Here is a 14,571-nt window from a genome sequence, read left to right on the forward strand (position 1 = left end):
TGTATCTTTTTTTTTTTCCTTCTCAAAAGCCCTTAAGTTTAATGAAGTACCCCTAGCTAGAAATAATTGCATGAAGTTTTAACTGTAGAGAGATGGCATGACACTGTATAATGAAATAGGTACCGCGATAGACCAGGCCCCAAAAAATATGTTTAAATTTACGAAGCGAGTATGATAATTTTAGCATGATTCGCCAAGCCCTTTTGACACTTAAGGATATGCAAAATAGAGTGTGCGTCCAACAGACGTAATCCATTTAAAAGAAGCTTGAAATACATATCTGTTAATGCAGATATCTTGCAATATTTATGCCTCTGATTCTTTGCATTAAGAGTGGGACTTGCAGAGCCTGAATGCAAGTTGTATGTGCTCTAACATGGCATGTCAACTATATTTTTCAGCATTTTTATCCCAAGCATTTGTTCGGCTTACGAAATGCATTTATTTGAGGGAAAAAAAAATATCCTTCTGTATGGAAGTGCGTGTATGTTTGTATATATTGGAGGAGTGAGAGTATGATCCGAATTTTCCTGGAATTCATACGGAAGATTGTTATTTAAAAAAAAACAAAAACAAATAAAATGTAGACAATTTGTTCCTAACCCAGTTTTGGCTGTTTATAGTTTATTTTGTGGCATGCAACTTCGTCTTCATATCTCATTTCTAGAGGAAGCGGTAAACTGCGTCCAGAGAAAGAACGTATAAGAGGCAAACGGAAAACTGCAACAGTTAAAAAAAATTGATTTTGTCTCTAATATTAGAACCACAGGGAGTCCTCATTTAGTGACCACAATTGGGATGGCAAGTCAATTATGACCCGTTTTTGCCACAGTTAACTGCAGTTCTTACGTGAATTGTATGATTGTTGAATGAATCTAGCTTCCCCCGTTTTGCTAACTGGAAGCTGGCTGGGAAAGTTGCAAATGGGATTCACACGATCCCAGGATGTTGCAAACCATTATAAAAAAATCTGTGCTGGTTGTCAAAACACCTAAATTTTTATCGCACAATCGGGCGAGTGCTGCAATGGTATTAAATGAAGGACCAGTCGTAATTCAGTTTTTTCAGCGCTGTTGTAAGTTCGAACGGTTGCTAAATGGATTGTAAATCAAGGACTGTCAGTTCATATAGAATAGAATATAATTAATACATACTGTATATAAAACATATATTGCACCTCTGGAAGGCTACACAGTTTCTCCTCTCTGTTTGATGATAAATAGAGACTGCTGGGACCAACTGTGGTAGGATGAAACTGTGTCATTCGGATATAGTTAGCTTGAGAACAGTGCCTCTAGGCATGTCAAGAGTACCCTGGCCTTGTAAAATACCAGTTCTGGGCAGTCAGGAAGTGACATTTTTTATTATCATTATCTATTATTAAACTGTTAATGCTGTCCATCTCTGAGCTGCTTACAGGTTGTAAAACAAATAGAAAAAACAATTTAAGCGTATTAAAATGTTGAAACAACACAGATTAAAACTTTTTTTTTTTAAAAAAAAACCACGATATAAAGATGATTTTCTTAGAGAAGATGCCAAAGCTGGCTTTGTTTCTCCAAAGATGAGATGCGTTCTTCCAAACTGGAGATTCAAGAAGCGTTCACCTGAAATAGGAAAAAGACAAGTGAACTCCGGGTCCCATCAGGCTGGGCAGCAGAACTAGAGAATGGGAATTGTGGTCCCGCTCCTGGACTTGATGGACTTGCCTGCTCCCCCCCCCCTCCAGTTTTGGAGAGCTGTCCACATCCAACCTAACTTGAATTCGCATCTCCATCTCCCAAATCTTAATTAGCCCATCATCCTTTTAACTCGGCTTCCTCCCATCCCTGGGTACCAAAAGCCCTCGACAAAGATGGCGCCCGCCTCCCCGCCCTCGCTCCCTCTCACCGCGCAGGCGCGCCCGGCCAGTCAACAACCACGTCCTCAACACGCCCGGCCCCCATCTTTTCTTTCCCTCGAGCGAGATGGCGCCGGGGCGGGCTTCGAGGCCAGGCTTCCCGTCCCTAAGATGGCGGTCGCGCCCATAGGCAACGCCTTGCGCTTCCCGCCTTTGCCCTTCTCCGGGCGACGTCGCCGGCGTCGCCAAGATGGCCGCCGGGGCGGTCCCAAGCGCCTGATGCGGTTGTTTAAAATTCCGAGGCAGCCGCCAAAGTCGGACACGAAGAAGAGGCGCCGCCGCCGCCGCCGCGACCCGTCAGCCGCCTCCCTCTCGCCGCCTCCCGGGGCCGCGCCATGGACTCGACCCCGGGCGAAGACCCCACTTTGCCGCTGGACATCCACAGCAGGTAGAGCCGTTAGGGCCGTTGGCGGGAGGAGGGAGGGGGGAGGAGGAGGAGGAGGAGAAGGGAGGGGGGAGGAGGAGGAGAAGGGAGGGGGAGGAGGAGGAGGAGGGGGAGGAGAAGGGAGGGAGGAGGAGGAGGAGGAGGATGAAGAAGGGAGGGGGGAGGAGGGGAGAGGGGAGGAGGAGGAGGAGGAAGGGAGGGGGGGGAGGAGGGGAGAAGGGAGGGGGGAGGAGGAGAAGGGAGGGGGAGGAGGGGGAGGAGAAGGGAGGGAGGAGGAGGAGGAGGAGAAGGGAGGGGGGAGGAGGAGGAGGAGAAGGGAGGGGGGAGAAGGAGGAGAAGGGAGGGGGGAGGAGGAGGAGGAGAAGGGAGGGGGAGGAAGGAGGAGGAGTTAACCCCTCCCCTGCTGGCGCGCGGCAGACAAAGCGAGGGGGCGGGGCTGAAGCGCCTCTCTGGCTCCTTCCCTCCCTCCCTCCCCTCAGTGGAGCCTCCAGCGCCCGGCGCAGTCTATATTGAGTGGGTGGGAAACGAGCAAGGGCTGCTTGGCCCCGCCTTGCCAGTCTTTGGACCACCCTGCAAGAGGGTTGTTAAGAGGGGTGGAGGGTGAGGAAGGGGTCAGAAGGCATCCTTGCAAGGGGGATGAGGATTGGGTGTGGGCTGTAGATGGGGCTCTTTCCTCACCTCGATGGGGTGTACTACAACTCCCATCCCCTGAGCGTCTGGTCTTGGTTGCCTTTGCGGATCTGATGAGCGATGCTGCAGGAGGGTGGTTAGAGGGGAGGAAAGGAGGCAGAGGGGATCCTTGCAAGGGGGATCCAGATAGGAGTGTAGGTTCCCTGCTGGATAGGGTCCTGATCCCAATGGGGTGTACTACAACTCCCATCTCCTGAGAGTCTTGTCTTGGCTGCCTTTGCGGATCTGGTGGACGGCCCTACAGGAGGGTAGTTAAAAGGGTGGGTGGGGGAGACACAAGACCCATCAGGCCTGGGGTTCATGTTTCTGGCTAGATCAGATTGGGGGACATCAGCAAACCGGGGCGGGGCGGGGAGGGGCGCTTTCCTCATTCAGATGGGGACACACTACAAGCCCCATCCTCCCCAGGTGGAGGAGACAGAGAATCTGGGCTCTGCTAGCCTTAGATAGCTGCAGATTCCCTCTTCCTGGCTCTTACACTCTTTCCCCTCCACCTTGTCTTGGACTACAGTTCCCATCACTTGATTTGGACTACAGTTCCCATTGCTCACCTTCAGTGCAGGGGGGCAAAGCGGAAAGGCGGAAAATTCATTTTTATTTATTTAAATGCACGTATGAAGAAAGATGGAGAGATATTGAATATTGATCAGAGACTGGATAAGCCACGTGCGTCTATCCAGATATTCTCAAAACCCATTGGCACTACCGCTGATGGGACATGTAATCCAGGGCTGTAAAAGCGGGTGGGGGGGGGCACATCTGACCTAGCCTGGGGCCTGCAAGTTTATTTTTTAAAACTTCTTTCCTCCCAGCCTCAATTTTTCCCGGCTTCCAGACGTTTCGGGAGATGAGATTCGCAATCAAGTGGGAGGCGGTGGAGGTAAAAAAAATAAAATAAATCAATCCCCCAAAACTCTCTTTAAAAAAATCCCTTAAATGCAACTTAAATCAAACTTTATAGACTGGCATATAAATACACTGTTGCATTTCAAGCCATGTATCTAAGTAAGTAGGAAAAAAAAACAAACACCCAAATACTTGGAAGAGAAACAAAAGGGAAGTAATTAAGTCTGCACCGGAAAACTTTGTTGCATTCAAGTTTCTTTTTCTAAGTGATTGCAAACAGCCATCCAAGGGAAGAAAAAAAAATAAATAAATTCTTGGAGAATTACACAATCCCTTTTGCAAGCCACAAACTGTGTGTGTTTAATGCCCTTGAATTCTGTTTTTCTTCCCCCCCCCCAGAATTTATCTTGTACTAACTACATTTGTTGAAAATGGATGGCGATTTCTGTCTCTATTTTCAAGCTAGAAACAAAAATGAAAAGATAGTATAGCTAATGTAGTTTAAACCCAAATCTGGGCTTAATGTGTTTTATTAACATTTTCCCCAAAGCCAGGAAAACAAAACCTTTATTGGGGATTTTGGTTCAGCTCCAACGTATTTCTTACTTTGCCAAATTGTTCCACAGTTCAGTTTCTTTTATGTATTTTTGCACTATAATTTGGTGCCTCTGATCTGAAAAAAAAAAAACACTAACAGGCAATTATTTAATCCTTCATAAAAAGCAATTTCTAGATATGAAATATGCAGCACACCTAAAAAAATTATTTATTTTGGGGTTCTTTGAAAACAACTTGTGAAAATAGTCGGAAGTTTTTTTTAAAATGCAAATTTATTTGACATTTCCACTTGAGTTCCTCTCTTTGTACTTTCCTGTTATAAATTTAAAAGTTTCTCAATTAAAAAAAAAATACTGCTGCTCCTTGGGCCTCGTGTTGCATTTTTAGGGGATGTGTGCAAAGAGTTTCTTTTGGGCATGATTTAGTTCAGCGTGAGGTTTATTTATTTATTGTACGTGCATGTACGTGTCTTCGCCAATATTTGCTCTTTATTTGGATTATTTGGCAGCGTTACTTGAGGTGGCCGAAGACACTGTTTCACCAACTAGGGCGCGGACTATGAAGGATTTTGAAAATGTAAGTTGGTGGCTGGTTGTTTGTTGTGTGTTTTTTTTTTTAAGCTATAAAGGTAATCCTCGACTTACAACAATTATCTTCAAGGAAAAACCAGAAAGTCCAGTTGCCTCGTGGAAGAAAAAAGCACTTTTGGGACAACCATGACTTGGATGACGGAAAAACTCCCTAGACAAACCTCTAGGGAAGTTTGTTATGCTAGGCTGCTTTGTAAGCTGAGTAGTTTTTTTATAATAGGAAGGTGCAAGCATCAATATTTGATTAGCAACAAAGGCTGGCAAAGATGGGGAAGATATAGTGGTAGCTGAGTGGGACTGGGACAGCTGCTTTACTTAAATGAATGTTTTACACAGGTCGTTCTCGAACTTACAACAAAACAGTTCATTTAGTACATTGTATATAGTTGTAAATGTTGGATCTATAGTAGTGTGGAAACCTTTTGGGAAAAGTGTATAGTAGAAATGCCACCTTTGGCTAAGTTTCCACCCATTTTTCTTCTAATTTCTTTATAACGGTAGCCTTGTTCGCTTAATAATACTATTTTACATTGCTTTCTGGGCGACCCGTCGACTCTTTGCACCATGACTTTAATTTTATTACATCTTACAAGCTCAAGGAAAGAACACCAAAAAAAACCCAACCAACTTAATAGCCATCACATAACACACTGACAAATGTCCTCCTCTCAGCTTCAATACAGGAGATCAATAACTGGATCCTACTGTGATCTGATTGGCTCATGGCCAAAACAAGATGACACCTGATTGGCTCTCTAAACACTCATTGTACCTCATTGGCTACAGTCAGATGAAGGAAAGCTACCTGAGATCAACCTAAGCAAGTTGTGCTTCCTGTTTCTGGTTCTTTGGCTGCAGCTTTTCATAGAACACAGTACAGATAATTGAACAAACTTTGTTGCATTACATTCTTGATTAAATCACCTTTACATTGATATATAATTTTATGGTACTACTCCCCCCCCAAAAAAGTGGTGTTATTAGCCGTCAAACCTCAAAAATACATTTTTTTCTAAAAGGTTTCTACAATTTTGGCCACTACTGTAGTATGGTTTAAATGTGTGTGTTATGTATGTGTGCACCTTGAGAGCAAGCAACTCAATTTCATTTTTAACGTGTGCCGTCGTGCCCACAGGGGGGAAAAAAATGACGATAAAGGTTAGCTAATCTAAAAGCTAACGACGACACTGAAAAAAGTCACTTGTGACCGTTTTTCAGACTTAACGGCCGTCGCAGCATTCCCCAGGGTCACGTGATCTGAATTCGGACGCTTGGCAACTGACTCATATTTATGACGGTGGCCGTGTCCCGGGGTCACGTGATCCCCTTTCGCAACTTTCTGACAAGCAAAGTCAACGGGGGGGGGGGGGAAGCCAGATTCACAACTTTACAACTGCAGCAAAATTCACTGGTTGCTTGGAAAACCCTTCCCTTCTTTCGCCAGCAAATCACGGAGCTGCGGAAGGAGAATTTCAACTTGAAACTTCGCATCTATTTCCTGGAAGATCGGATTCAGCAGAAGTTTGAGGGTCCCCATGATGACGTCTACCGAATTGTAAGTGTCGGGTGGTGTTCTTTGCGGTTCCTAGTGTCCGTACGGGCCCCGGGGCAGAACACAAATGTGTACCTCCCTTGCCTTGTGTAGATTGTCCCGGTGCCTGCTCAGAGTCTGTCCCTCACCAGTGCCAGCCAAAGTTTGCCCTCCATTTCGGTTGTGGGAATAGGAAACTGCCCTGCACAAATTCCTTGTGGGAGAAAAAAAAACCACCCAAGTTTTTACAACTTTTCTTTCTGTTAGAACATTGAGCTCAAAGTCGAATTGGAGAGTGTGAAACGGGAGCTTCAGGAACGAGAGCAGTTGCTCCGGAAAGCTTCGTGAGTATTTCCCTGCCGTTAATGTGTGGGTGGCCCTCCTTGTTTAATTGTGTTTCTGGTGCGTGTGCCCAGCCTTCCCCTCGGGTCTGTGACAATTGCAGCCAACTCGCCATGGGCAACCCGCCACGGGATGAGAGTTACGCTAAGATCAACGGAAGGGTGGAATAGAATCCTTCAAGAAAGAATGCCAAAGGAGGGACAGAATGAAATGGGAATGGCAAAAATTAAAACAATGTTTAATTTATTTAAAATGATTTAATAGAATTGTTAAATTGTCCTGCAACAAGTTAGCCATGGTGAGGTGGCCGTGGTGAGTTGGCCATGATGAATTGGCCATAGTGAGTTGGCCTTGGTGAATTGGCCATAGTGAGTTGGCCTTGGTGAGTTGGCCTTGGTGAGCTGGCCATGGCGACCTGCCCATAGTGAGTTGGCCACGGTGAATTGGCCATAATGCGTTGGTCATAGTGAGTTGGCCTTGGTGAGTTGGCCATGATGAGCTGGCCTTGGCGTGCTGACCATGGTGAATTGACCATGGTGAATTGTGAATTGACTATGACAAATTGTCCCCTTCCCGTCTGCCAGCCAAGCTGGTGAGGGAGGAATCTCCATCCTAGGCGGAGAAGGGTTGAGAAGGAAGGTCCAGCTGGACAGCAGCTCCCTCCTTCAGTCTTCTGCTGCGGTTCGTCTCCTCGACAGTCCTGTGTTTGGCCTTTGCAGGAAAGCCGTCGAAAGCTTGGCCCAGGGTGGCGATGCTGAAATCCGGCGTCTGAAGCAAGACGCAGAGAAGAAAGTCCAGGAAGTAGAAGCAAGCTTGACTAGCAGGATCCGGCTTTTAGAGGAGGCAAGTCTTGACATTTCCTGGAATTTATGGGAATTTTGAGCCTTTGGGAAGCTTTGGCTGGAGTTGGCCAGCAATCAGAATCCCAAGGAAAAGTTGCAGGTGATGGCCACTTCTTCCATCCTGAGTTTTGGACACTAAGGACGGGGCACTTTCTAAATAGGGGTAATCCTCCACTTACGAACACAGCTTGAGCCCCACATTTCTGTGGCTAAGTCAGACAGTTGCTAAGTGACTTTTGCCCCATTTTACGACCTTGCCACAGTTGTGAATCACTGCTCTTAAGAGTTGTTGTGTGAACCTGCCTTCCCCATTGACTTTGCCTGTCCGAAGTTTGCAAAGGATGATCACGTGACCCACGGATGCTGCAACTGTCCTAAGTACATGCCAGTTGCAAAGCATCTGAATTTTGAACACAGAACCACGGGGATGCTGCAACGGTCATAAGTAGGAAAAACGGTCCTAACTCCCTTTTTTTTTTCAGCACCGTTGTAACTTTTGAGCGGTCACTAAACAAACTTGCAAATTGAGGACTAGCTGCATGAAACTGTGGCCAGTGTGCATAGGACCTCCCATAATTTTTTGGGTCCCAAGGGCTGTGCTCAGTACGAGCGGCGAACTCTGCAGTTATTCCCGACAACGGACGGGGCAAAATGTGTATTTTTATTGTCCTTTTTACGAGGCTTGAGCTCTTAAGATTGCACTGCCTCTGTTTGAAATTGTATTATTTATCCTAGTATGCCATACAGAGGTGGATTGGTTTTTTTTTTTATTGCATTGCCTTTTGATTGCGATCAAACATTTCCTACTTTTATTTTGTTCGGTGTTTATAATAGCTGAGCTTTTAAGATTGCACTGCCTCTGTTTGAAATTGTATTATTTATCCTACTAAGCCTGGCAGAGTCTTTTGATGGAGTCAGAACAGAAATATATTCAATTGGGTGGTCTTTTCTGAGCTGGGTGGTGCAGACTGTGAGCTGGCTTGAAAGATCCCTTGGTTTCAATATCCCACCCCCCCCCTTTTTTTTTTTTTTTGCTTTCCGAGCGCAGGATGTTCGCACGGCCCGGGAAGAAGTAGAGAAAGCGTTTGCTTTGACGGAGCGCGAAAGAGTCCAGCGCCTGGCTGTGGAAGAGCAGCTCTCTTTGATCCTCAAAGATCTGGATGTCGCAGCAATGCTGGAAGAAAAGGACAGGTTGAATGCCTGTGGAGCTTCTGGATCGCCCAAGCCGTGGTTGTCCCTAAGGTGCTTTTCCCAAAGCCAACTGGACTTTGTTGAGGTTTTTTTTGTTTTTAAATTCGCTTGAAAATATTTCGCTTCTCATCCCAGAAGCGTCTTCGGATCCTGGATGAAGAACTTCTTGAACTGAAGAAGCTTCTGGGATGGTCCTGGTGATCCCAAAGGTGCTTTTTTTTTTCAAGAGGCAACTGGACTTTCTTTGTTTTCCTTCGAAGACGTTTCGCTTCTCACCCAAGAAGCTTCTTCAGCTCTGACCGGATGGTGGAGAAGGGAAAAATGTACATCCAGCAGTTCCAAGAAGGCTCCACGCCCATTTGCACCGCTCAGGTGATCCTGAGGACACAGGTAGACCTCCAAGTGGCCTCCAGGACTCTCTGAAAGAAGGCAAATGACCAGCGGTCTGCAAGGAGTATAAATCCTTCCATTTTCCCACCAGCCAGTCAGAGCCGAAGAAGCTTCTTGGAGGAGAAGCGAAACGTCTTCAAATCAAAAGTCCAGTTGCCTCCTGAAAAAAAAAAGCATCTTTGGGATTTGGATGGGAAGAGAACCATTTTTAAGGAAAAGAACCAAGAAAGTCCCAATTGCTTTTTTTTGGAAAAGTACCTTTGGAAAAAGGACAGGTTGGGCTGCTACTTGTTACCCCAAAGGTTTGCTGTCTTTTAGCTAGGTGGGTTTATTGGTTGGACCCTCATGAAGTCAGCTTGGGCCATCCACCCCCATCCCCTCTTTGCAGTCTAGATGGGGAGGCCCTAGCAGGAGAGACTCTTATCCTGCGAGCAAATCAGCCTTTGGGCTCTGCTCGCTTTCTTCCTGCCCGTGGTGTAAGAGGCTGGTGTTGTGCTTGTAGGTGCATAGAGCAACTGAGGCTCTCTCTGGAAAGGAAAAATGCGGTCCAGCTCTTGGAGGAAGGACAGGGGAGACCGTCAGGAGAAAGCCAAGCTCCTAGTGATGCATTGAATGAGGAAGAAGACAAGGCCTTGGAGGTGAGGAAAACATGGGAGATTGCGAAGGAGGGTCTGTAAATTGGTCAGTAAGCTGGATGTCCATCCATCCCATCCCATCCCATCCCATTCACCCCATCCATCCCATCCCATCCATATCATACTATGCATCTATCCATCCATCCCTCCATCCATCTATCCATCCATCTCTCCATCCCTCCATCCATCTGTCGATCCCATCCATCACCATGCATCTATCTTTCCATCCATCCCATTGATCCATCCCACCCATCCACCTATCCATCCATCTATCCTTCCATCCATTCTTCCTATCCAGCCCATTCATTCATCCATTCCATCCATCCATCTCTCCATCCCTCCATCCATCTGTCGATCCCATCCATCCCATACCATGCATCTATCTTTCCATCCATCCCATTGATCCATCCCACCCATCCACCCATCCATCTATCCATCCATCTGTCCTTCCATCCATTCTTCCTATCCATCCCATTCATTCATCCATTCCATCTATCCATCCCTCCATCCCTCCATCCGTCTGTCGATCCCATCCATCCCATCATCCCATGCCATGCATCTATTCATCCATCCATCCATCCTATCCCATCCATACTTCCATCCATCCCATTGATCCATCCCATCCATCCATCCATCTATCCACCCATCCATCCATCCTTCTTATCCATCCATCCATCCATGCTGGGATTATAGGATTCTAGTCCTCATGAATTCACAATACGATTCTCCTCTGTTCCCATTCCTCAGTGTTTTCTGTGCTGATGTGGCAATAACAAACAGTCATCTCTGGTTTTTTTTTTTTTTGTTATTTTGCTGAAGTTAAAAATGTCTTTATTCTTGTAGGTTCCCAGGACTGAATTCAGCAGTGAAAAAAAAGACCTTGAAAAAAGGATTGAGGTATGGCACTTGCTCTGCACTCAGAACTCTGACATGTCCGGAGGGGTATTTTAGATAGCTTTTTCTCTTACAATTCAAATTTCTAAAAGCAAGGAAAATGTTTTTCCTGAAGCATTTAGCTGTGATTCATTCTTCTGCAGCCCCAACATTTTCCTCTTGTCTATTCTGGAGCAATGATAGCAAGAGCACTTAGACTTATAGACCGCTTCACGGTGCATTACAGCCCTCTCTAAGCAGTTTACAGAGTCAGCCTATTGCCCCCCCCCCAACAATCTGGGTCCTCATTTTACCCACCTCAGAAGGATGGGAAGCTGAGTCAATCTCGATCCGGTCAGGATCGAACTCCTGGCAGCGAGCAGAGTTTAGCCTGCAAGGCTGCATTCTAACCGCTGCGCCATTCTGGCTCAGCAACAACGCGGCGCCATACCACGTGTGCATGTTTAACATTGAGTTGCCTTTTGCATTCACATTTTCCCCCAAAAAACTTCCAGCATCTCCAGAACGACCTTCGCGAACGGGAAACGGAGCTTTCTGCCGAAAAGAGAAACGCGCTGAAACGAGACAAGACCATCCAGGGACTCACCCTTGTTTTGAAAACCAAGGAAAAGGAGGTAGGCGTGGCCTTGGAGGTTGAAGAATATATCAAAATATAGAAGTATATTTGGCTGCATCTGACCGAAAGTCCCCTTTGTGATCACTGCTGGTTTCCATCTATGCATATAAGAACGTTTTTCAGACAGACCGGTCTGATTGATTGCACCTTGGCATTTTGACTGCTATACTGCAGCTCTACTTCTTTATAATCTCTTTTGCCTTGCAGCCCCTCCCCCAACTAGGGGCGTTAAGCAGGCTCACGTCACAACTGCGATACGTTACAAGTTCAGATTTCTTTTTGCTGACAAAGAGTTAAAGATTTAAGTGGGAGACTAGTATAGCTATTTCGGACTCATTAGTTCTCATCAGCTACCCACACCCTTTATGGGATTCGAACCAGGGCATCTTCTTCGTGCTCCTCATTCTTCAAGGAGCACGAAGCTGAAAACACCAGCCTGAAGATGACGAATGGGACTTCGTCGAAACGTCGCCAAGACACTTCCAATTTTACACGGGAGAAAACCCGAATAACCAAAGACCTACATACAAACACTCGCGAAAACCTCAGAATATACATACATACATACATACATACATACATACATATATATATTATTCTTTCATCTTGTTTTAGAATGCAGAACTCGCTTCTGAAATAGAAGGCCTGAAAGCGTTGTGGGTCAAGCCTGGAGAGTCCAGTCCCCAAGATCAGATGCAGAAATTCAAGGTTGGGCAAAGGAGACGGAGTAGATAGTCGTATCTGTAGCTCAGGGTGGAATTGTGGGGCCTTTGGTGCTCTCTGAGCTGGGTGGTTCTCTTGCGGACGTCTCAAGACCCGATTAAGTAACACCATCAGTGTTAGAAGGGAGTCGAGTTTGTGGAGTGAAAGGGAAGAGGGGGATGGGGAGGGGGAGGGGGAAGAAGAGGGGCATTGTGGGGCCCTTGGTGTTGTCTGAGTTTGGTTGTTTTCTTGCAGACATTTCAGGACCCAACTAGGTAACGTCATCAGTGTTAGAAGGGAGTGCGGTTTGTGGAGAGGAGGAGGAGCAGGAGAACTGTGAGGTCCTTGGTGGTCTCTTAGCTTAGTGTTTTTTCTTGCAGATTTTTCTGACCCAAATAGGTAACATCATTGGTGTTTTAGAAGGGAATGTGGTTTGTGGAGTGGAGGAGGAGGAGGAGGACGACGACAATGACCTTGGTGAGTTTATTTGTTTTTAGCAGACATGCCATGACCCAGTTACACCATCTGTTCTAGAAGGAACTGTATATAAACAGAGAGCAAACCCCCTCCCTTCTAGCACTGATGCTATTACCTAGTTGGTTCATGAAATGTCTGCAAGAAAACAACTCAGCTCAGAGAGCACCAAAGAGCCTACAGTTCTCCTCCTCCTCCTTCTCCTCCTCCTCTCAGCAAATCCCCCTCCCTTCTAGCACTGATGATATTACCTAGTTAGGTCATGAAATGTCTTCACGAAAACAAGCAAGCTCAGAGAGCACCAAGGAACCCACTGTCATTGTCGTCGTCGTCGTCCTCCTCCTCCTCCTCCAACACTCATAATATTACCTAGTTGGGTCATGAAACGTCTGCAAGAAAGCCACGCAGCTCAGAGACCACCAAGAACTTCATGGAGTTGGCCCACCTTACGAGGGGTCTATACCGCTTCTGATGTAAGAGAAAAGAGTGCCATCCCAAGGCACAACGTTTAGTCACGCATCTATTAAAACAACACCAACACCAACCACCAGCTTTAAAACCAAGTCTATCTACGGGGAAAAGGCTGTCGTAACCTTTTATTTTATTTTATTTTATTTTTTTTCTCCCAGGGTGCCGAAGAGTCTCGGGAAGTGCTGATGGAGAAGGAGAGTCTGCTGGCGGACCTGCGCTCGCAGAACCTGACCAAGGACACCGAGAACCGGAAGCTGCAACGGAAGCTGAAGAGGACCGAGCAGGAGCTAAGCGAGCTTCTTCTTGAGAAGGAGAAGCTGAGCAGAGAATTAGAAGAAGCTCAGCTGCAGAAGAACCAGAGTGACAAAACCATCCACGTGAGTGTGGGGCCACTTTTTTTCTCTCTCTTTCTTTTGCACTTTGGAATAAATAGGATTGCAAGGTTGGCGCCGTTTGATGCCCAAAGCTTCCGGGTCGAAAGTGGACAGTAAGAAATATTTTGGATATCGGAATGTTCTCCTGTGTTCTCTGAAGCACCAAACAGGCCTTTGTCCCATCAAAACATCTTAACACGTTCCTGGAACTTGGGGGACGGTGGGGGTGGTGGTGGTGTTAAAATAAAACACCTCCAAAACAGTCCTTGAATTACAACTGTTCGTTTAGTGATGAAGAAAATAGTGACTTACGACCATTTGCGGTGTCCCTATGTGATCCCCTGCCTTAAAGGACTTTGTTGTTGTTAGTTGCGAAGTCGTGTCCGACCCATTGCGACCCCATGGACCACGTTCCTCCAGGCCTTCCTGTCCTCTACCATCTTCTGGAGTCCATTGAAGTTCATACCTGCTGCTTCAGTGACTCCATCCAGCCACCTCCTTCTCTGTCGTCCCCTTCTTCTTTTGCCCTCCATCTTTCCCAGCATTAGGCTCCAATGAATCCTTCCTTCTTAGGTGGCCAAAGTACTTGAGTTTCAACTTCAGGATCTGGCCTGCCCCAGAGCAGTCGGGGTTGATCTCCTCTAGGACTGACTGGTTTGATCGCCTTGCAGTCCAGGGGAGTCTTCTCCAGCACCATAGTTCAAAGACCTCCATTCTTTGGTGCTCAGCCTTTCCTATGGTCCAACTTTCACAGCCATACATTGTAACTAGGAAAACCATGGCCTTGACTATACGCACTTTTGTTGGCAGGGTGATATCTCTGCTTTTTACTATGCTGTCTAGATTTGCCATAGCTTTCCTCCCCAGAAGCAAGTGTCTTTTAATTTCTTGGCTGCATTAAAGGACTTAGATTGAGCTAATTCAAGAGCTTTGGGTGGGTCTAAAACACAAAAGGCAAAAATGGGCCGGGGAGCTGGAACCCGAGACTCTTATGGCTACGCAATGATTCCAAACCGATGACACATTTGACTCCGCCTTCCTGCTCAGCCTGCTCATCTTCTACAGCAGATGTCCCCAACCTTTTGGGTACCAGGGACCAGTTATGTGGAGAGAAGTTTTTCCGTGCATGGTTTTGTGTGC

At 46.4% G+C, this 14,571-nt stretch overlaps 1 protein-coding gene and 1 long non-coding RNA gene across 10 annotated transcripts in view; one reads left to right on the top strand and one right to left on the bottom strand.

The window, feature by feature from the left end:
- Positions 1 to 2,025, bottom strand: LOC120298114. The gene is made up of 2 exons (XR_005553953.1): positions 1,891 to 2,025; positions 1 to 1,607 (listed from the first exon to the last, which is right to left on the bottom strand). It is a non-coding gene; the product is annotated as an uncharacterized LOC120298114 (long non-coding RNA).
- The window catches only part of CDK5RAP2 (CDK5 regulatory subunit associated protein 2), a 62,536-nt gene continuing 49,942 nt past the window's right edge, over positions 1,978 to 14,571 (top strand). For 8 of the 9 annotated variants that reach the window (XR_005553952.1, XM_039321463.1, XM_039321469.1 and 5 more), the window contains exons 1-12: positions 1,978 to 2,288; positions 3,788 to 3,855; positions 4,888 to 4,955; positions 6,414 to 6,524; positions 6,768 to 6,844; positions 7,562 to 7,685; positions 8,733 to 8,926; positions 9,768 to 9,903; positions 10,744 to 10,797; positions 11,289 to 11,408; positions 12,026 to 12,118; positions 13,216 to 13,434. Coding sequence is in view for 8 of the 9 variants with exons in the window: in XM_039321463.1 (XP_039177397.1) it covers positions 2,236 to 2,288; positions 3,788 to 3,855; positions 4,888 to 4,955; positions 6,414 to 6,524; positions 6,768 to 6,844; positions 7,562 to 7,685; positions 8,733 to 8,926; positions 9,768 to 9,903; positions 10,744 to 10,797; positions 11,289 to 11,408; positions 12,026 to 12,118; positions 13,216 to 13,434 (1,317 nt within the window). In the remaining variant the exon portion in view is untranslated. The remainder of the gene's footprint in view (positions 2,289 to 3,787; positions 3,856 to 4,887; positions 4,956 to 6,413; positions 6,525 to 6,767; positions 6,845 to 7,561; positions 7,686 to 8,732; positions 8,927 to 9,767; positions 9,904 to 10,743; positions 10,798 to 11,288; positions 11,409 to 12,025; positions 12,119 to 13,215; positions 13,435 to 14,571) is intronic. The other variant, XM_039321467.1, reaches the window with a different exon arrangement.

The sequence above is a fragment of the Crotalus tigris genome, unplaced genomic scaffold (assembly GCF_016545835.1).
Source record: "Crotalus tigris isolate CLP2741 ecotype Arizona unplaced genomic scaffold, ASM1654583v1 scf7180000023746.1698619, whole genome shotgun sequence".
Taxonomy (NCBI): domain Eukaryota; kingdom Metazoa; phylum Chordata; class Lepidosauria; order Squamata; family Viperidae; genus Crotalus; species Crotalus tigris.